General features: G+C 41.7%; 1 protein-coding gene across 1 annotated transcript; it reads left to right on the forward strand.

Annotated features, from left to right (window-relative positions):
* The first annotated feature begins 2,011 nt into the window (after positions 1-2,011).
* On the forward strand, positions 2,012-16,883 carry ETS2 (ETS proto-oncogene 2, transcription factor). The gene is made up of 10 exons (XM_040577581.1): positions 2,012-2,384; positions 5,454-5,525; positions 8,465-8,585; positions 10,423-10,542; positions 10,970-11,170; positions 11,982-12,065; positions 12,874-13,116; positions 13,255-13,518; positions 14,226-14,344; positions 15,263-16,883. Exons 2-10 carry the CDS (start codon positions 5,454-5,456, stop codon positions 15,476-15,478), a joined length of 1,440 nt encoding a protein of 479 aa, XP_040433515.1. The 5' UTR covers positions 2,012-2,384; the 3' UTR covers positions 15,479-16,883.
* Positions 16,884-21,294: the final 4,411 nt, after the last annotated feature.

Here is a 21,294-nt window from a genome sequence, read left to right on the forward strand (position 1 = left end):
GAAAAAAAAAAAAGTCCAAAACCAAACAAACATAAACAACCTACTTGCAGCATGGGTCCTCTTTAAAACAAGAAATTTATAAACAACAAGGACTGAAAAGAAAAAATAAGTCTTATCTGGACTACCACAGAATCCTAGTACAACGATTATGCAAATATTTATTATTATTATCTTTATCTCCATGCTTTCTTTTTGTCTTTCTAGCCACTTCAACCCTGAGTACTGGAGCTAGTTCTCCCTCACCCTAAAAAACCAGAAAGCACTAGTGGGTCCACAACAAAAAATGTCCAACATTTACAGCTTTGTGCTGACACCATGATTATTCATCAGGTTATACACAGCTCCTCCTTTTATCTCTCTGTATACCAACACACATGCAAAAAAACACAGATAAGGGCTAAAGCAATTGTGAGGCAGATGGATGCTTCCTAAAATAAAACAAAACACACTTGTACAATACAGAAGCATTTTCAACCAAAACAAAAACTATTTTTTCTTTATCTCTCTAGCTTTTACTTTCTGGCAATGAGTAGTACAGAGGGAACGCAGACTTATAGAATAATCCAGGTCGGAAAGCAGCTCTGAGTGTCCTTGACACAAGCAGGGCTACCCTCACTGTTCGTTTGGGTTGATCAGGTCATTTTATAAAATATATATCAATTTTGATATATATCATGCACTCAAGCCTACTGAGCGTGTACCACTTGTAATGGAGCAACAGTGAATTTTATACCAGCAATAAGTGTCGATGAAATTAAATTAATGTATATGATAAGAATCACTTTTAAAATAAGATTTTAAACAGAGGAAAATACAGCCAACTTAATCATTTTGCTCCAGATTCCAGCACATCAATTTAGCAAGAAATAAATAACTCCCAGCCTTTCATCTTATCTTTTTGGCAGATGTTTCCCCTGTATAAAGGGTGGCACAATTGTTTTTGTCAGTGTTATAATTAAAACTGGTATCCAGCTGACATACAGTTTTTAATGGTTTCCCTTAGGATTCTAACAGATGTTGCCTTATTAGATCAGGACTCTCCCGAAGTGAGAAATGTCACTGGCATAATCAAGACTTTTCTTCCAGTCTCAACATGTGCTGTCACAACTTGCCTGGTGACATTTGGCCGTAAGGAAACAAGTACCAGCCACTTTCCTAAGAAGAGGAGGAGGTATTCTGAAGAGTTTGAAAGAAATACCAGAAAAATCTTACTCCGAGGCAACAAGTGGCATGGTCTGGCCTTTGCTGCGGCCAGAAATAGCTGGAGAGCATCGAAGGAGGTGGCCTTGACAACTGCACCACCACCAGCCAAAGGCACTGTAGCTTTCTGTCGGTACGAATAACCACAGCTTTGGCACGTGGCAAAGGGTCGTTTGAAATCTGCTGAGGAACCAAGGGGTGGCAGCTACTGGGGAGTCCTGTTCCAAGAGAAGTTACAGCCATACGACACAAGTGTTAATTTGAGGTGGGAGTTAGCTTAAATAAAGCAGTGTGTCACAGCAAGCTTGAAGAACAGCATTTTAAAGGCAGTTCAGCTCCCTTGAGGGTCACCAGAAACCAAGAGGAGGAAAGGGTGGAAGCGAGGGTGGATGCACAGCGGCTGCTGCCCTCCCTGGGCCCAGGGTCTCACTTGGGCAGGGGAGGTCACTGGACACGTCGGTGTTGATTCTCCTATCTTAGCATTCTTGAGGCCAGGCGTTAATTAAGCATGGAAAATGTCCCTGATGAGTTATCTGGTGTACAGACCGGGGGGGGAGGGGTGGTAATGTGTTTCTGGAATCACCCCATACTGCTTTTTTTCCCTTCCCCACACTTTGGGGTCCCCTCTCACAGTCCCCCAGCCAGCACAGCCACCCCTGGCACCCCCCGGACCCCCAAAACCAGGGCACGGCGGGCTACACCATTCCCCCCTCGGCCTCCGCCCCGCTCCCCGCCGCCCTGCCGCCGAAGGGGCCGGGTTCCGGGGGGCGGTCCCCCGGCCGCCACCGCCCCCTGCCCGCTGAAGAGCGCCGGGCAGGCCGGGCGGCGCGGCACAGCGAAGCGCACACGGCTCCGAGCGGCGCCTCCGCCCGGCTCGGCTCGGCCCGGCAGCGCCCACGCAGCCGCCCGCCTCCCGCCCCCTTCCTCCTCCTCCGGGACTCTCCGCTGGGATCGAGCCGGCGCTGCGGCCGCCTCCTCCTCCTCCTCCTCCTCCTCCTCCGCTGCTGTTGTCGTTGGCCGGCTCTGCCACATCGAGGATATTTTGGCTCCCGGGGAGAGGCAGCGCGCCTTCTTTTCCTTTTTTTTTTAATTTTATTTATTTTATATTTTATTTTTTTTGGACCCTGCCGCCGCCGGGGAGGGGGCTAGCCGAGGAGCAGGCGAGCTCCGCGCTCGGGGGCCAGGTGAGCGGGGGGCATCCCGGGGGAGCCCCGAGCCCGGGGGGGGAGTGGGGGGCTCCGGGCATCGCCCCCAGCCCGGACCCGGACCTGGACCCGGGGGGTGATGGCGGCCGGCGCCGCCCGCGGCGGGGGAGGGGGCTTGGCCGGGGAGAGGCGGGCAGGAAGGGGTTAACGGGCAGAGGGTGTTCGAAAGGGACCCCAAAAATGCCGGGTCGGGTGAATTTCCCCCGTCTGAGTTTAGGTGCCAAAAGGGGACTCTCCCCGGCAGCTGCAGGGGGTTGGGCATAGGTGGGAAACGAGATCCTGCTGACAGGAGCCCGGTTATTCCTTTTGTTTGTTTGTAGGGTTCTGTTTGCTTGGTTTGGGGTTTTTTGTTTCTTTTTTTCTTTCTATTTAAGAAAAAAAAGCCGTGGAGGTTCTCTCACTGCAGGCACTAGCATGGCTTAGGTCGCCTGGTGGATGGGTTCCCAGCCCGCTCGGGCTGTGGGCGAGCACCCGGTTATTGCTGAAGAGAAGTTGATCAGAATTCAGGAGTATTAGTTAATAAGTGCCTGATCCTGTTGACCCTGTTCTGGTTCACCCGCTCGGCTCTGCGGGGGTGTTGAAGAAGGTGTCCTGCCAGTTAAACCAATTATAGCTGGCAAGTCACAGTCAGCAGCGGCAGCGGAGGAGCTGGAAGTGAGGCCCAGGCACATCATGCCCTAGTGTCTTTTCTGGACTCAAACAGCAGCTTTTGGAGTCCAGTGGAAAAATAAAAAGGCTTTAACCCTTTCATCGTGAGAAGCTATGCTGCCTTCTCGGTCCCGATAGCTTGTTGCAGGTCCCGTGCTGGAAGGTGGTCATGCTGCAGGGTAGGAAACTGATGTGTAGTAAGCAAAGGCTCTAGGAACCTGTAACAACCTGAGAGATTTGGTTAGAGCATTACAAAACGTGGTAGGATCTGCCTGTGTTGTTAGACCAAAGCTCTGATGTCTTTTTTTCACAAGGTGCGTAGGGCACAGGGAAGGCCATGGAAATGCAACGAGCTGGGTTAATGAGCAACGCCGAGTAATGAAGGCTTCTTGTAAACCCTCTGTCTTAGTGCCCTAAGTGTGTCCAAAAAAAAAAAAAAAAAAAACCAAAAAGCTGGGAAGGATGGAAACCTTTAATCAGTGGGAAAGTTCCCAACAGAATTAATACAGAGGCCAGGACTGCACCTGAAATTGTCAGAAATCCTGTTTATAGGGCTCACTGGGGATCAGATCTAAGATTACTGAAAATGTGCATAGTGTTTTCACAAGTGCTTTCCCACTGGTAAGGCTTATAGCTACTTATCCCTATATAACTGTGCTGATTTCAGCGTTGAAACAGGGTATTAGAAATGGCCATATGTTTGTTTGTTTTTAAAAAGCTCAGTTGAATGCAGGGGTAAACAGCTTAAACGGTGGGAAATGTAATGAAAATATTAGGATGCTTGCTGAGTGAGACTCACGCTGTGTAAAATTCTTTGGTGCTCAATGAGATGTGTAATTTAGTGCAAATATTTGTACACACTATTTGGGGTGAAACCCATCATTCAGTAGGTTGCACTTTTGGGTAGCGTTAATGAAGTATAAGTTGACTGTTCTTTTTGTATCCAGTTGATTTGTTTTGTTTTGGTGATAAGCCCCATACATCTCATAACAGTGAAGTTGAAATGGGCCTTTCAGATTAAGGACTCTTATTATTTATTTATTTATTTATTTTTTGGTGATTGCATATGTAGGAGGATGAAAGGGATCTGTCTTTGGCTGTTGGGTATTTTTCTCTTCCTCTGCTATACAGACAGACTTTGAATTTGTCATTTTGGCAGGCTCTGTTTGTTTTGTTAAGCTCGCATTTGCCATCTCTTTCTGAGTTCAAGATTGTATTTTGATTTATTTTTTTTCCCGTGTTAAAATGGCTAGAGAGAAATTGCTTGTAATTATTGCTGTTCCCACAGAACTGTGATTATTTATGTCCCCCGTGACTTTGTTTAAGTAGAGGTGCACACTTTCAGGCGGTTTCCGTAGAACAAAATAGCACAATGCTTTGACAAAGTAGAAGGAAAATTGTTGAGACAACTTGCCGCGGTCTAGTCTGATAAGGTATCACTTACCGACACCTGAATTACAGCATCATGATAAACTTGAACAATGGTCGTAAAATTGGCTTTATTCCTTACGTTTGATCTCTCATAGGTCAGTAAAAGGATAAGAATCTTATCACTCTACTCCTTGAGTCATATATACGAGAGCAAGTTATACAGGCCTCGCACAATCCTTTTCCTGGTAACACAGGGAACGTGATAGCTTTGACTTCAGTAGCTGTTGGTGGTCCCAGCTCTGTAAGAAGGACATCTTATGGCATGAACCCCTTAGATTTGTACCTGAGCCTTCCAAAGGTGTATAAATACACCGATCCCATGTTTACAAAATGGGCAAAATAACACTGTTCGGAGATACTTTGCCTAGTGAAGGAAGCAGGCTGATGGTACCTGGAGTTAGCTTCCAGTGGTAATTCATGAGAGGAGCGAGTAGGGTGGATGCCAGCCTGTAGCATGGTGAGTGCTCTGTTGTTTTTCTTCGGTACTTGAAAAGGCAAAGTCCGAAGTGAATCGTGGCATGTAGGCATGAATATAGTAAGCAAAGATAGCATAAGGCTTAATGTTTAAGATAATGGGTGAAAACTTAGAAAATGACTCTAAGTGATAGGTACTCGATAGGTACTCGATGGACAAAGGGCCTCTGTAGGCTTTTATGAGCATCTAATGAGGTGAGGTACTAAAAGACCTTGCTTTGGGTATCAGAAGTTAATCATCCTCTTGTGGCTCATATCACAAAACTCTAACTCCGCTGATGCCTGGGAAAAGTCTTCCACTTAAAAGCTGTTCAAGCAAGATAAAAATTGTGCCTTGTGTAGTTGGGATGTGGACAATGAAAAAGGCTTTGCCTGTACCTCACGCAGAGAGCTGTTCTGCAGTCTGTGCTCAAGCAGTAGGAGATGTAAATGTGTCTCTAACTTGCTTCCTTCCTCAATAGCAACGTGCTTCATGTGACCCCTCTCGTTTTTCAGATGAGTGAATTTGGGATCAGAAACATGGATCAAGTAGCTCCCGTGTCAACCATGTACAGAGGAATGCTCAAGGTAAGTACTTGTGAGCAAGCAGCTGTTAAACCCCACTGCTCTCATCTCCCACCAAGGGCATGTACTGTGTTTTTATTAATGCTAGCAAAGAATTGTACAACCATGCCAGGCTGAATGCATGTTCAAGTTTTAATAGCTTGCTTGTGACCTGTAGATTTCTTCTAGAGTATTCCCACAGAGTTTGGTGGGTATGAGCAAAGTGGAACTGAGGGAAACATAAATCTTACATCCCCTGTCCTAAGAATTTGAAAACAAGAGGGTAGACAAGAGCTGAGGCCAAATTCATTGGAGATCGTAGAAATTCAGTCTAAATAAAGGTTCCAGGGCTGGCAGTATGAGTGATCTTTATATAGCTAACTTGAGCAGATTGGCAGTGTTGTTCTGTTAGCTCTAGTTAAACCTGATTCTTCAAGACTATTGTATGAAAAAAGGTTTTTCACTTACTGCATGCAACTATATGAAATGGCAGTCCTGTAAGAAACCAAAGTTAGTTATTCAATATATTTTATCCTTAGGTAAGCTGTATTTATTATCTTGTTTGGAAAACAGCTTAAAAACTGAAGGCAAAGGATAACTAAGTTATAACGACTCAGTCTATTAAATGCTTCTCACTTCCACATTCACGTACGATACTTTTCATCCCAATGTCATTTTTTTAACACAGTATTGATTAATGTAAACTGCATAATGAGAACAGAAAGTGACTTCCTAATCTTTAACTTTGAAGAATGTCTGTGTCTTAGACACAGTTTTAGAATCAGCTAGTGAGACTTTAGTGTTCTGACTCCTCTGATACTTTGTCCCCTCTTCACTTTTTCTACTGCCCGAGCAACAACAGGGTCCAAAAGAATTTTCCCCCAACTTGACAGCTGTGTGCTCTTGAACACAGTAGTTGTGCTAAGCAGATTGTCAGTGTTAGTTGTCATGTAATTAATTCAAAATCAAGACCCGTATTCTAGTACTTTGTAGCTGCTCTCACTACTCTTTTTTTCTGTGATAATTACTGTTAACATATGTTGAAAAAACAAATAAAATGGTTGCATGACTGATAGAGCAAGCAGAATTTATTCTACATTGTTTTTTTCTCTTGATTTACTATCAAAACAAGAACCTGCTTAAACATTAATTTAATCCTTTTTGAAATGTGAAACTAGTACAGTATAGATTTTACTCATTCACATGCCACAGCATTTTTTCCAGTGACTCAGGATAAGGGTCAGCTATTTACACAAAATGCAGGAGTTTCCAGATTATGTTGAAAGAACTTACCCTTTCTTCTAGGTACTAGCGATGAGTCAGTGCTTTTTATCTAGTAATGTACCAAGAATTCTTTAATAACAAATGCCAAATATGTTAGCATGTTGTTTCATTCGGTTGTGAGGTTTTTCACGGGTTTGCTCTGACTCTTTTCTGCTGGCTGTGGTTGGCACCTGAACTGACTGTATGCAATTTGTCTCCACTGGCCAGCTCTCAGTGGGGATTTCTGAATCCAGTTAACCCCTAGAGACATGATATTGTGTACTTTGCGTGCTTTTTCTTCTGTGGAATATATGCTTTCATAATCAATATAGTGGCATGCATTGCAGCTTGTTATAAAATACAAATAAAGGCTGATGGTCCTTAGTTTCTTATTAGGGTTAGTATGAGGGGCTGAGGAGGAGCAGCAGGAGCACCCAAGAGGCACCTAGCGCAAGAAAGACTCCAAGCCCCTCCAAACCTTGTAGGATACCAAAAGGAAAGTTAGGGAACATGTGGAAATGTTAACACTTTCTTGCTATTGCAGAAACATCGTTCAGGTTGCTTTTGCCTTGCACCTGAATACAGCCCTGAAAACTCTTTTGGCCTTGTCCTCAGCTATATTTTCTGTTTGGGCACTAACTGGCATACTGCTGCATGCTTAAAAAAAATAAAAGAAGCATTTGCAAGTTGCCTTAGTCTTCACCTTCCTGAGCTGCCATATGTGCTGTAGGTTTCCTGAACAATATTCTATCATCAGGTGCTTTTGAAATCGCCAGGCAATTTTTATTCGTTTTTGCCTCTGGATGGTGCAGATACTGTTTCCCTATGACTAACAGACAAGTTGCATAAGTTGTTTTTAAAGTTATTTCCCCTTTTTTTCACGTTTCCCTGCCTCCTCCACCAAACCCTTATGTGGCTGGAGAAACCCAGTGCTTGTACTCTGTTTTTAGCATATTCAGTTGACGCAAGTTAGGTATGCAAGAAGTTAGGTTTTCAAAATGTACCGATATTTATAAGGCTGCTAATGCATCAGTAGAATTCGCTTTTATTTGGAACACTTTTATTACCCTCCTATTTATCCCTTTCTGTATAATTAAATTAGCTATTTCACTGAGCACTTGCAGACTGCAAAATGTAGTGGCTGGCAAATCCAGTAACTCACAAGTATAAAAGTGCTCAAGTCTAGTAAAACTGGCTGTATAGCTTCAAGTGATGGGGTTCAGACTAAGGATTTCCTATTAAATAAAAAAGTGCATAAATCTATTGTAGGTCTTGCACTGCCAGTCGTTTTTTCCAATACTTACCAATTCTGCCATCAAGAACTCAAGTGGACAGTGAATTTAATGGGTTAAGGAAACGCTAGGATTTCTTCAAAGTATATCTGGAAATATGCATGCATTCTCTATTGTTAAAAGTCTCAATTACAGGAAAACTTAGAATATCCTTACTTTGCTTTACTGTGACTTGCAGAACATGCTATGTGATTAGTACTGTGGTCTGAGTGTTGTTTTGTATTAATGTACAAAAAGATGTGCTGTCTTTGTGTTTACATTTCAAAGGCACGAGTTAGTTGATTCAAGATAGTGGTTGTGCATGATCTAAATCTAGGAAACTGAATGCAACCACTTCCTAGCAATTCAGTTGGCAGTGCTCTAGCAAAATGCTAACATTAAGGCTTTTATTATTCTGTTGCTTTGCAGCGTCAGCCAGCATTTGACACCTTTGATAGCTCAAACTCTCTCTTCGGTGGATATTTTTTATCACTAAATGAAGATCAAACACTTCAAGAAGTGCCAACAGGATTTGATTCTACTTCTTATGGTAAGTTTTGCCTTGTTCCTTGGTCCAATCCAGAGATCAAAGAGAAATCTGTGGGGTCTAACTCAACCCTATACTCTTACAGTGCCATGTAGATTTTCCTAAAGAGAAATTGGTTTGATTACATGGACTTGTGTTTAGATCCGTGACTTTATCCATGTGAGTTGCTCTGTTGGTAGTTGTTGTTCTCTGCATTGAAAAAGAATGGGATCTGGGATTCAGTAGTCTAAAATAGATTGACAGTCCATGGAAGAAGCCTTAGGTATTAAAGCAGAGATCATTTAAGGCAGTTAAAAATATTTAATTTAAAATATCTTAAATATTTAAAGTATTATGTGTATTTAAACTTACAATTTAATTATAGTTGAGATGTTGCAAGTATTCTGCAAGCTTTTTTTTTCGACCCTCTGGCATTAAATCCTAGAACAGTCCTTGTTTTTCTTTTTCCCTAGGGATTTGTTTTACTCCTAACCTTAAAGGGGGGAAAAAAATAGGGGTGAGGATGTTTACAAGTCTTTTTTGTGTGTAGGACATGACCTACCAGTAGTTCTATACAAATCCTTGCCTAAACTCCTTTGCTAGCTTTTTTTCCCTGACAAAAACAGTCAGTATTTTACCTGATGCTGCCTTCATCTCCCATTGTAACATGATATTCTAATCAGTTACCTGCTCTGGTCAGCAAAGCAAGTCTTAGCAGATATTGAGGATGGGTGTGGTTAAAAACAGAAGTTAAGCATGTGGCTGGTGATGAGATCCACTTGCTGGGTCAAATGGAGCCTGTACATAGTCAGGACCTAGGAAAACAAGAAGAGCCACACACCTTCACGATCTGGCTTGAAGTCTGATAATTCATCACCTTTATATACCTTGTCACTGTTATATGCCTCTCACATAGGAGAGCTTTCAAGTGCTGCCTGTGTGCTAGTTTTCAGAGGCTCTCAGGTATTCAGGGATGCAGGAGTGAGGTGGTTAAAATGTTCTTAAATTAACCCCTAGCTTAACAGCACCAATCACAAACCACATATGAGTAAAAGCTTTCCTAATCTGAATCATTTAGAGAGTCTAACTAGTTTTCTTCAGCCTATAAATTCTTTTTTCAGAGTAATATGAGGCATCTTTCAGTGAAGATTCTTCAGTAAGAAACACGGAGTGGAAGCCAAATTTGTCCTTAAAATGTGATCTGTTTGCAAACATAAAGATCAGTTATGCAGATTAGTAATTTATACTGGCCTAGGATGATGCTGGTTTGGGATTTTATTGCGTTACTTATGCACTGGGCAGCAGCTTGTGATCAGTCATTTGTTTGGTTCAGGTGACTGAGAAATGTATAGGAAGGTCAGAAATAGTTTGCTGGTACATGGTGTGGAATAGTGCAAAGCTAGTTCTTAGTAACCCTACTGTCAGTGACTTAGCTCTCAAACTAAATGAAGGCTGTCTAGAGTTAAAATAAAGAAGTCTGAGGTCAAATTAGAGGTGAGAAAATAGGAAAAAGCAGTCTCATTTCCTTTTTTTTAAAAGTTCTAGTAAAAGTCCCTTGCAACAGTCATGTTGTGTAACTATTAAGAGTCAGTAAGGATCTATATGATGAAAACTAGTAAAGCTTTAACTTATCATGAAGTAATTTTATCAACCCAGTACTGCAAAGACTTTAGTAATGACAATATATTAAGTCAGACTGGATGTTCTGAAAATGGATCTACTCTGTTTCTGTTTTAAAATACATAGTTTCTAGCATCCTGTTCTTATTCTTCAAATATTGCAGCAAAATCTTGTCACTTCTTTCACTGGCCTAAAAGCTAATGCATCTCCTTTTTCCCTCCTCCCACTTTCTCTCTTTTAGAGTCCAACAACTGTGAATTGCCTCTGTTAACCCCGTGCAGTAAGGCTGTCATGAGTCAGGCCTTGAAAGAGACTTTCAATGGTTTCACAAAGGAACAGTGTCGGCTGGGAATCCCAAATAGTAAGTGTTTTCTATTTATTAGCATTTTTTTTAATGCTAAGGAGGATGCTGAATAGTGGTTCTTTCAAAAGAGAAAGAATGATGTCAGTAGGAAATACAAGAATGGATCCTATGTGAATCTGGCACAGCTTGATTTGGAAAGACTGAACTTTCTGGTATTAAAAATGGGTGCATGGAGAGCTCATATTTTGGCAGCCTAAGAGAGACAACCAAGCTGAGGACATCTCAGATTAAAAGTGAATGCAGAAGGAAAATAGAGGACTTCTTTTTAAATTCAAAAATAAACTCATTCTGAAGCCTAAGCTTCAGAACTAAGTAATTTGTGGTTAACAATTTCTTTCATGCGCTGCCTTCTAATGAAGATTGTTTCAGGAGCTGGCACAGGTCAGGAGTTATCTCTAAATACCAGATCCTTTCTGTCTTACAGATCCCTGGCTGTGGACTGAGCAGCAAGTTTGCCAGTGGCTTTCTTGGGCTACCAATGAGTTTAGCTTGGCAAATGTGAACTTCCATCAGTTTCTTATGAGTGGCCAAGACCTTTGTAACCTGGGCAAGGAGCGCTTCTTGGAACTGGCACCTGACTATGTGGGTGATATTCTGTGGGAACACCTGGAGCAGATGATAAAAGGTAACTACAGAGACAGAAAGAACTCTTTTGTTCTAAGGCTTTTCTGACAGACAGAAATAGGACTCTTTCAACACTTACTTCACTATGTAAGGTTTTTGTTATATGTGAAAAGTCAAGTTTAAATTTAAAACTTGGTTAATAAAAGCATTATCAACAGTTGCATTATATCCTTTGCACACAAAGCCCATGTGCAGGTATTTGCAGAAGCCATTCTGTGCTCAGACTGAGTACCTCTTGTGGTCAAGTTTTATTTGGAATAATCATTGAAATAATGTGATTAGGATAAGGCTATTGCAATACCTCATTTACTAAAAATAAAGGTATTCAACCAAAAATTGGACAAAACGTGTTCACATCATTACAGGTATTTGGTCTTGTTCCTTTTATGTAGTGTTTTGAGATTATTCAATAAATGAATGTAAAGATGTCAAGGATGCCTAAGGCATCTTAACACTAATGGAGTTGCTAAAACTCCGTATGTGGTGACCTATGTGTTCCCTTGATATTGGAGTGTAATACTCTGTAGTTGCAATTGTTAAGGACCTGGACCTTGACGTTGTTGTTCCTATGTTTTATGCTTAATCAATTAGTATGATGGTTTTCAAGCCTACCAGAAGTTAGTAGATTTTTTTTTTGTGAGGTCTTTGGGGCATTTCTTGGCAGCTTTCTTTTGAGAGAGAGAGAAGTTGAAGTACATAAGTAAAGGATATGTGAGTGACCCCAAGCTACTTGACTCAGAAACATTTCATTCTATACAGGTTAGTTCTTTAAAATCATAAAACCAAGTTTTCTATTTTCTTCTTTCTTCCAGACAGTCAAGAGAAGACACAGGATCAATATGTGGAGAACCCTCATCTCACCTCAGTTCCTCCCTGGGTTAACAATAATTCCTTAAGTAAGTATTTTAAGAAATTTGACATTTTAGATATGGTATGTTTATTCTAAGCATGTCACAGATCCCAATCTGTTTTTTTGTTTGCTTTAAAAAAAAAAAGGCACCAGAATAGTTACTATGCTTCAGGAAAACACTTCAGTTGCTGCCATCTTCTTTCCTAGTATTGTTTAATTGTCATCTATTTCATATCAGAAGTCTTTTGAAGAGCAAGGGCTATGGAGGAAAAAAAAAATTTCCTCTTTGAATGCCAAAGCCTACATCTGTGGAGCAGAGTGAGCACTCCCACCTCTAGCAAACAGTCAAAAAGCAGCAGCAGGAGCTATGTTTAGGCCTTTTTGAAGACTGTGGAAGTGTAACAGAGCTTTTGACGGTGTATGGCACAACCATAGAGACAAAGTGCTCGTTCCCTCAGATTGTGTGATTGGTGTTGTTTTACTGAACCACAGTTTGATCTCTAGGTCAGCCTAATTACATCACTTAATGATGAGGGCCTTCCTCAAAACCACTTAAGCTTCTCCAGCTTTTTCTGTAGTCCTGTAGTTTCCTTGAAGAACAAACAATATACATATCTGTGGTCTGAAGTTCGAGGTGGAGATTAACAGAATCTGATTTGGATCCCAGTAGATGGGAATCTTCTCACTGATGTCAGTAGCCTTTCAAGGAGCTCTATAGCATCTAACACCACTCAGATTTTTAACGGGAAAACTACTTAGTGTCATAGCTCTAGTGGGGTGCTTGAGGTGTGTTAGTTTGTTCAAGGGGCTGTGAAGAAAACCATTTAATTCATTCTCTTATTTTTTTCCTTCAGCTGTTAACATGGATCAGACCCCTTACGGAATGCAAATGCCTGGGTACCCTAAAGCCCTCAGTTATCCCAAACCCAGTCTCCTGAGTGACGTCTGCCAGACTTCCACGGGACCAAATCTTCTCAATCCAGAACAAGAGTTTTCATTGTTTCCTAAAACCCAAGTAGATGCAGTTGGGGTCAACTACTGCGCAGTAAATCAAGATTTCACAAGAAGCAATCTGAACTTGCTGATAGATAATTCTGGTGAGTTACTATCCATGTAATAATCACAAGTCCAAAACCGTATCCTATATATCTTTCCCTCCCTTGCATAGTTTATATATACAAGCTAGAAAAGGGAGGAAAAACACACTTTTCCTCTTTCTTTTTTTTCTTATGAAGGTAAACTTAGAGAACATGAATCTAGCGACAGTGGTGCAGAAAGTTACGAAAGCTCAGATTCAATGCTGCAGTCCTGGAACAGCCAGTCATCACTAGTGGATTTACAGCGTGTGCCATCCTATGAGAGTTTTGAAGATGACTGTAGCCAGTCCTTGTGTCTGAACAAACCTACAATGTCTTTCAAAGACTATATTCAAGACAGAAGTGATCCTGTAGAGCAAGGGAAACCAGTTATACCAGCAGCAATTCTAGCTGGCTTTACTGGTAAGTGGTGAAGCAAAATGGTCACTCCTCTTCTTATGTAACATATTTATTCTCTGTAAGTGTGTATCTGTGCTGATAAAGATGTGTAGTATTGCAGTGTGTATTACAATGTGGTCAGAGACCACTACTCATGAGGAGCTTCAATTCTAAACGTTCATAAGGAAAGTCCCATGGAACTATCCATTTAAGTAAGAACACACAGGTACATCAGAATGCTGTAGAACTCAAATGCACTTTCTGATCTGTTGAAAAGAGGTAAACTTGGACAAAGTATTCCCCAGTTCTGAGTTTCTGCAAGAGTCAGCTTACTTATGAGGACCTTGTTCCTGTAGTCCTTGCTGAAATCAGATTCTTCTTATAGAAAGTCTGACAAGACAAGGGCTGCAGGACAGGACATGAGGGCTGACCTGCAGCTGCCGCAAAGTGGGAGGGAGGGGTAAATAATCTGTATAACCAAGGGAAGCCATAGGCTGCATCAGATCCTGTGTTTCTATGACAAAGCTGACGCTTTAATTTCAACACGTCTATGAGCAGATTTGTGTTACAGAGGGAAATCTTAATTAGACTTCTTTCTAATATTCAAAAACAAAAAATTGGAGTAATAGTAAGATTTATTCTGTGATACAAATATGGTTGCCTATGTTGATTGTGATACGAGCTGGCAGAAATACTAATTGTGGCTTCTCCCCACCCTGCTCTCTTAACAGGCAGTGGACCTATACAGCTATGGCAATTCCTGCTGGAGTTACTGACTGACAAATCCTGCCAGTCCTTTATTAGTTGGACTGGAGACGGATGGGAATTTAAACTTGCTGACCCAGATGAGGTATGTGGTTAACTACAAAAAGATTTAGGGTCTGATCCACCATCTGTGGGCCTCATCTTAAACATAAAGCATTTGCAAGATCAGACACTTGCTGAAGTCTCTTCATCTGCAAATGCTTTACTGTGTGGTCAGGATACTGTGGGATGCTCCTCCTCCCCCTGGAATAGCAGCATTTGCTTGCAGTTATGAGAACTCGTTGTATAGTTCAAAGCTTAAAGGTAGCATACAAAGTTAGCTGTTTTGACAGGGTAAGCAATACTGCAGATTAATTTACTGAACGTAACAGAATCAGCAGCATCTGGGATTGCACAAAGGCCAGGGGAAAAGGCACTTAAGGTACCGCAGGTCATTTAGATAAATGGCAGATATGGTAGAGTTGCTTTTTAAATTTGTTGGAACTTAAAGCTTAGGCATTAAAAATAAAGAGAATGCACTTTCATTTTCCAATTACTATTATCAGTAGGAAAGTTACTGTGTTAAGAGACATGATATCAAGTCCACTTAAGCCTTTTTTATTTAAAATAGGGGAAAGGGGGGGGGAAATCCTCAACTCCAAGGGACTTCTTATAATTCAACTTCCATTTAAAAAGCTGTCCCATGCTACTAAATAGAAAATAAACTCTTAAACTGTCTCCTCCCAGAAAGGAGAAACTATATTTCACTGAAGCTTGATCTCCTTAAACACATTTGGGCCCATCCCCTGCAAAGAAGTGTCCTTTTCACTGCTGCTTTGTCCTGCTCACCTTAGTCAAGCCGGAGCTGGCAGCTGTCTTGGAGTTTATCCACTCACCAACTCTTGTGCTATCCAAGCAATAAAATGTTCTGAGAAGGGGTTTAATAACTGCCTTTATCATCTGCTAACAGGAAGAACATGTCTTGAACAAACCCTTTACATTTGCTTTCTTTTTGGACTGGCAGGTGGCACGGAGGTGGGGAAGAAGGAAAAACAAGCCAAAAATGAACTATGAGAAACTCAGCCGAGGGCTACGCTACTATTATGACAAGAACATCATCCACAAGACATCAGGGAAGCGATACGTGTACCGCTTTGTGTGCGACCTGCAGAACTTGCTGGGGTACACGGCAGAGGAGCTGCACGCAATGCTGGGGGTGCAGCCTGACACCGAGGACTGAGCCCGACAGCCCGGTGCCGTGCCGGTGGAGACCCAGTGTTGGGACTGTGACCAGGAGCCATCTGCAGTCAGTTTTTCCGGCTGTTCAGATGGGTGCAACGGTGGTGAAATAAGGACCTTGACTGATTTTTGTAACCAGGGGAAGTTGGAAGGAAGTGGCCTTATTTCATCAGTGGCTTCAGTTGTTGCTGTGTCATGCACTTGAGCAGCATGGATGTTGGCACAGATCGCAGCTCTGTCATGAAGACACAGAAATGCTCTGGGCTTGAGCATTTCAACTACCTATACTGCCACAAAGTGTTTCGGCTACTTAACACTGCCATATGATGGGTTGGCTTTAAAACCAAAGGTTCGATGAGGAAACCAGTGATGCAGCAGAACCATTGCTCAGATTCTCTTTTTAACTTACCGTCATCCTTGCTTCCATCTTATATCATGCAATTTATTTAAAAAGTATATAATTTATTTTAAATGAGCAGTAAGAAGAATTGATATTAATGTGTTGTTCTCAAGCACGTTTTATTATTATTACTCCAGAAATGTGCTGCAGGTACATCAACACTCTGTGTCCAAAACCAGATGTAGCAACTGTTTAAAAAAAAAAAAAAAACCCTTTTAAGAAGGGAAGGAAAATCATACCATTTCAATATCCAGTTTTGTATATATTCAGTGATTTTTTTTTGAAGCTCTGTAATGTTCCTATTTAACAGATATTGTATAGTGTAAATTAAACTAATTGTATGTGTGTTTTGAAATAGGATGAATGTAAACTTATCAAATGGCTATTTCATGTTTGTCTAGGTTATACAGCCTTCTGCAAATATTTAATTGGCCTGAGACAACATACATACTCAGTATGCATGCATATGGTATGCCTATGATATGAAATGATTGGGGGGAGGGGGGAGGACTGGCTCAGTATTTTGCCAAGACTGAAGTTGGCAATTCTTTGTGCATTTTGGCATTTTTACAAGAAACTAATATAATATTCTGGGACATTAAGGGCCTATTTGTGGTTTCTTCTTTAGCTGAAAAATGAAAATATGGATAAAAATTACCTTTTTTCATTTATAAATGGCATATGTTTTTCAACTTCTATGCATGTCCTTTAAACAAAATTTATATACAAGCCTTATTTTTTCAGTTGACTTGTCTTCTTCCTGCAGTTTATCCTGTATGATGAAAATATGAATTCTATTTTTGGAAATAACTGTGACTCCTTTTCAAAGATCAGGAGGGATTTATGTAGCAGCTATTTTTACTGCACAAAAAAAAATACACAATTCACTGGAAAAATGTACTTTGTAAGAAAGCTTTATTTTTTATCTGAGCTTGATGTACATTTAAATGTGTTGTACAATGTGAGAGGTTTAAAAACAAGACCTTATTAAAAACCTCTTGAACAAGAAAGAAAAAGAGCTTGTGGTTTTTTAACTCAAAGTTTCAAATGTACGAGAAGGGGGAGGAATATTCCTAAAATAAACCTCTGCAGGGGGTGTAAGGGGGGGAAAAAAAAGTGGCTGTAGAAAGCTTGTTAGAGGAAACTGCAATATTGGTAGGCTAATGGTCTTGAACCAAGCTAAACAGATGCCAGTGCTCTGTGTTTAGGTATAAATCAGAAGATAATACCTTTGTTCTATGCCTTTGAAAGAATGAAAGAAAATTGGCATTTCTGTGGCTGTGTTGTGTATTAATGTGTAACTATGGGTAAATATATGGAAGAACAGAGGTGTGTTAAGACTGCTTGTGCTTGAACTGCTCCTGATTTTATCGCAGACAGTGAGCCTATTGTTGTAATTATCTTCATCCCATACTCTTCTCTATCCCTACACATTATATTTTAAAAGTTTCTTTTTTTTTGAAATGCACTGTTTTTAAAAGTACTTCCTCTAGGTTTCTCAATCTTTCTCTCTAAGTGTGGCCGTACCTTGATCTTGCTTTCAGTACTATCACCCTGGTTTAGCAGCTTGCTAAAGATTTGAAGAAAAGGGTGGGTAACTTTTCTAAGAACGTGCCTTTCTAAATGGCTGGAGCTGAAAGGGTAGGTCTGCATCTTGCACCACACCACAGCCCTGGTCTTCTATGTTTGCAGAGATCGTCCTTTAGTCTTACTTTTCATGGTCCCTGTGGAGGAAAAGAAGCCACCCACATCCTTCCTCCCTTCACCCCAAGCACTGCTGCAGGCCTATACGCAGCCCAGTGGGTGTTGGCCATGGAGGGTTTCATGCTAAGGGTGAAAAGGATGTAAGGGCCATAGAGAGATTTGCATGGGCTGAGCCAGAAAGTGGTAAAAAGAGAAAACAAAAGCAAAAAACAAAAGCAACAAACAAACCCCACAAGTTTTCCTGGGTTTGAGGTAATGGTCCTAAAAAGGCTGTGATACATTTTAGCTACTTGAATGACCTGCTTTGAGATGTGGCCCTATCGAGGGGAGATAGCTGATTTTGGAAGAAATCAGCTATGGTCTGTAATGACGACTGTGTTTTGTTTGTTTATGTTTCCTCTGGGTGTCTTTCTCTCTCATTGGCTACAAAACCTTATTCGTTCCCTCAATCTGTAGAAGTTTCATTTTCAGTCTGTTCCTCCTAAACTCAGGCCTGTTTTTTTGTTCAGACTGAAAGCATGTTTGCCCCTGGTTTGCATGATCAATGATAGCTTAAACCTAGAGACTGAAGGGAAGTCACTTGTTTTTCCTTCTCAGCAGAAAAAGGCATTTCAGGATAGCAGAAGCAACCAATTATCCTGATAGACACAACCTACACTACCGTGTCTTCAGAAGCAAATCCTGGTATCCTGCACTGGGTTGGATCAATGCAGTGGTACAAGCTGTAACCCAATGTAACGCAGAAGGCAATTATTAAAGGATATTTGGTCACAGTGCACACAGAAAACACTGCTTTGTTTTCTCAGCCACCCAGCATCAAAGAGGTTGTTGAAAGTCTGGCTAAATTCTTTGCCTTCTTCAGGACATGCCTCCCTGCCCTTCCAGCTGCCAGCTTTCCTCATGAGACACCAGTCAAAATAAAGTGTTGCAGTTGGCACCTACCCATAGCTGGCATGTCACCTCTAATAACAAAGTTATTAGAGGACTTCAAAGCCCTCTTTGCTCTTTTCGTACTTTTATATATATATATATATATAAAAACCAATCTTAAATAAAACAATACCTCTGGGTTGGGAAATCTGTGAGCCACAAGGGCTTGATGTCCAGGAGGCTATTTTGGGAAATGTCTGTCTACTGTGCCCTGTTCATACACTCATCTTAGGTCTTAACTCTTGGCCACAATCGGGTACAGAATAGGAGCATAAGAAATGGGGCAGATGATGCATCACTTAGCCCAGTACTATATTTCCACAAGTGGGAGATGGAGCAAGTAACCTTGGCCACCTTCTGCATGTCCATTTCCCATGTACTCCCCCAGCATCCCCCTGCTGTGTTTGGCCTGTGGGAGGGAACACCCTGCCCAGACCTTTCATTACCTATTTAAGGACTTCTTGCTTTACCCAGACTGTGAGGCTCTTTGGCCCCTCTCTCCTGACTTATCCTCAAGCAGGGTAGACCAGCACCTCACCTAGGGTCTGCGGTAAGATTTCACCCAGGAGCAACCAAAGCTCTCTTCTTGGTACCCTTCCTCATGAGGCCAGGCGCTTTTGGGGGGGACTTTTTTGGTCACTGCACACTGAGCTGATTATTTCAAGGAGCTGTCAGTGATGATTCTGCAATCCATTTCTGTAACTACCATTTCCCCAGATTAGCATTTTTAGACTTCGTGTAGGTTATTTCTCCTTAAGTGTGTTATCTTCCATTAATCTACACTGATGTTGATCTGCCACATTTTGTCCATTGTGTTGTGAAGCCCTTTTAGAGATCCTTGCTGTCAGCCAGGAGGGCTGCTGGAGGATTTAGCATTGCTTCTGTTTCCATTCCCATCTCTGCCACAGGTTTCTGGGTAACCCCAGGTAAAACACTTCAAGACTGAGCCTCTCCGCCACATAGGCTGATGCTATTCCAGCATAGAGGATTTGCTCACCTTTGTGCATGCTGCTACCAGCACCGAGGTATTGTTCTGCCAAATCTCTGATTGTCTTTCCCTTGCCACGAGTAGGTAGTGGGCCACTACTCTGGTGATGCGGAACCACATCTGCCAATGAACAAAATCAGCAGCAGCTGGTACAATATGGAAACACAGCATCTGGCCATCCAGGGGGTTCAATACTCTATAAAGAGCTCTGAAACTATCTTACAATATAAATGTCAGTCAGACACAGGAACCTCTCATATTCTTGCTGAATAAGCCTCTTGAAATTAAAAAAAGAACTAAAATTCAATTTACGTGTTCACAGCACTAGCAAAAAGTATTTTTGATACTCTCTTTGAGGATGGTCCAAATTTTGACAGAGTAAGGAATTGCCAGATCTCAGCCATCTCAGCATAGCTTGTATCTCATGCCTCTTTTTTCTCCTGTGTGAAGCTGAGCACCAGTTCAACCACGTGTGTTCACACAGCCATGTGACTGCAGCAGTGCTTCATATGCTGGACATGTGAATGGTCAACATGCCAAAGAGGGAATAAAAGATGTCCCTGTAAGCAAGAGGAATTAAAAATTCAGCCCAGTGTGCGCAATCTTTGAGAAAGATATCTAGTATCCCATTTATAATGGGTGCCATGTGATGAGTAGTCTGAAACCACGCAATATGGAAAGGTATTAAAAATAAATCAAATACATTGGCCAGTGGTAACATAATATGTTCTGTGAAAGTTGAGATTTTCAAGTAATAAGTCTCATTTATGAATGGAAGTGGTTTGAGGATGAAGTATCAGAACACGTCATTTTTATTCCTTCTGTCTTTTGGCGTTTACACTGATGTAAATGATGAGTTTAAGAAAATATATTGAGTAGCAAGTATAAAAAGCATAATGAAATCACAGCATGTGCAAAAAAAGGTATGTTCTTTGGTAGATACTTTTTCCAGATGATCTCTAGATAGCTAGCAAAATGGCCCAAACTCTCTTACAAAACATTTGCAGTGATTTTCTGCATCATGACTTAAGAGTACCAATGCATCCTGATGCAATTCCTCTGAAGCCTGCATATCCAAAAAGTACTTGTTTAATGATTTATTTTTTTTTTCACTGTAAGCAGTGAGCTGGAAGTGAGTGGTGTGGAAATGGAAGGAGTCAGCACACTGACTGGATAATCTCACCTGGGTCAACACTCCTGTGTATTGGGGCTGGCTAACCACACCCTCCTAGCCCCTCCAGGTACTTGCACATGGGCCTGAAGGCAACACAAGCTGGTGGCCATGCTCCTCCTTTCTGGAAAATTGGGGCTGGGCTTGCCCTCCTGAAATACATACAGTCAAGGGAGACAGTGGTGGAGAGATGGCTCCCACCCCACTTGGTGTACAACATGCTTGCTTGCATGGCAAGGTCTGGGGTCATAGAATCACAGAAACACAAAATGGCTTGGGTTGGAAGGGACCTTAAAGATCATCTAATCCAACCCTCCTGCCATGGTCAGTGACACCTCCCACCAGACCAGGCTGCCCAAAGCCCCATCTAACCTGGCCTTGAGCACTTCCAGGGATGGGGCATCCACAGCTCCTCTGGGCAACCTGTGCCAGGGCCTCACCACCATCTGAGTGAAGAATTTCTTCCTTACATCTAACCTAAATCTCCCCTCTTCTAGTTTAAAACCATTCCCCCTTGTCCTACCATTATCTGCCCAAGCAAAAAGTTGCTCTCCATCGTTTTTTTATAAGATCACTTTAAGTATTGAAAAGCTGCAATGAGGTCTCCCTGGAGCCTTCTCTTCT

This window comes from Cygnus olor, chromosome 1 (genome assembly GCF_009769625.2).
Source record: "Cygnus olor isolate bCygOlo1 chromosome 1, bCygOlo1.pri.v2, whole genome shotgun sequence".
In the NCBI taxonomy this organism is placed as follows: domain Eukaryota; kingdom Metazoa; phylum Chordata; class Aves; order Anseriformes; family Anatidae; genus Cygnus; species Cygnus olor.

Coding starts and splice junctions, on each gene's coding strand:
- ETS2 (XM_040577581.1), top strand. CDS start 5,454: ATGAGTGAATTTGGGATCAGAAACATGGATCAAGTAGCTCCCGTGTCA. Junction 8,586..10,422: donor ATTTGATTCTACTTCTTATG/GTAAGTTTTGCC, acceptor TCTCTCTTTTAG/AGTCCAACAACTGTGAATTG. Junction 10,543..10,969: donor TCGGCTGGGAATCCCAAATA/GTAAGTGTTTTC, acceptor TCTGTCTTACAG/ATCCCTGGCTGTGGACTGAG.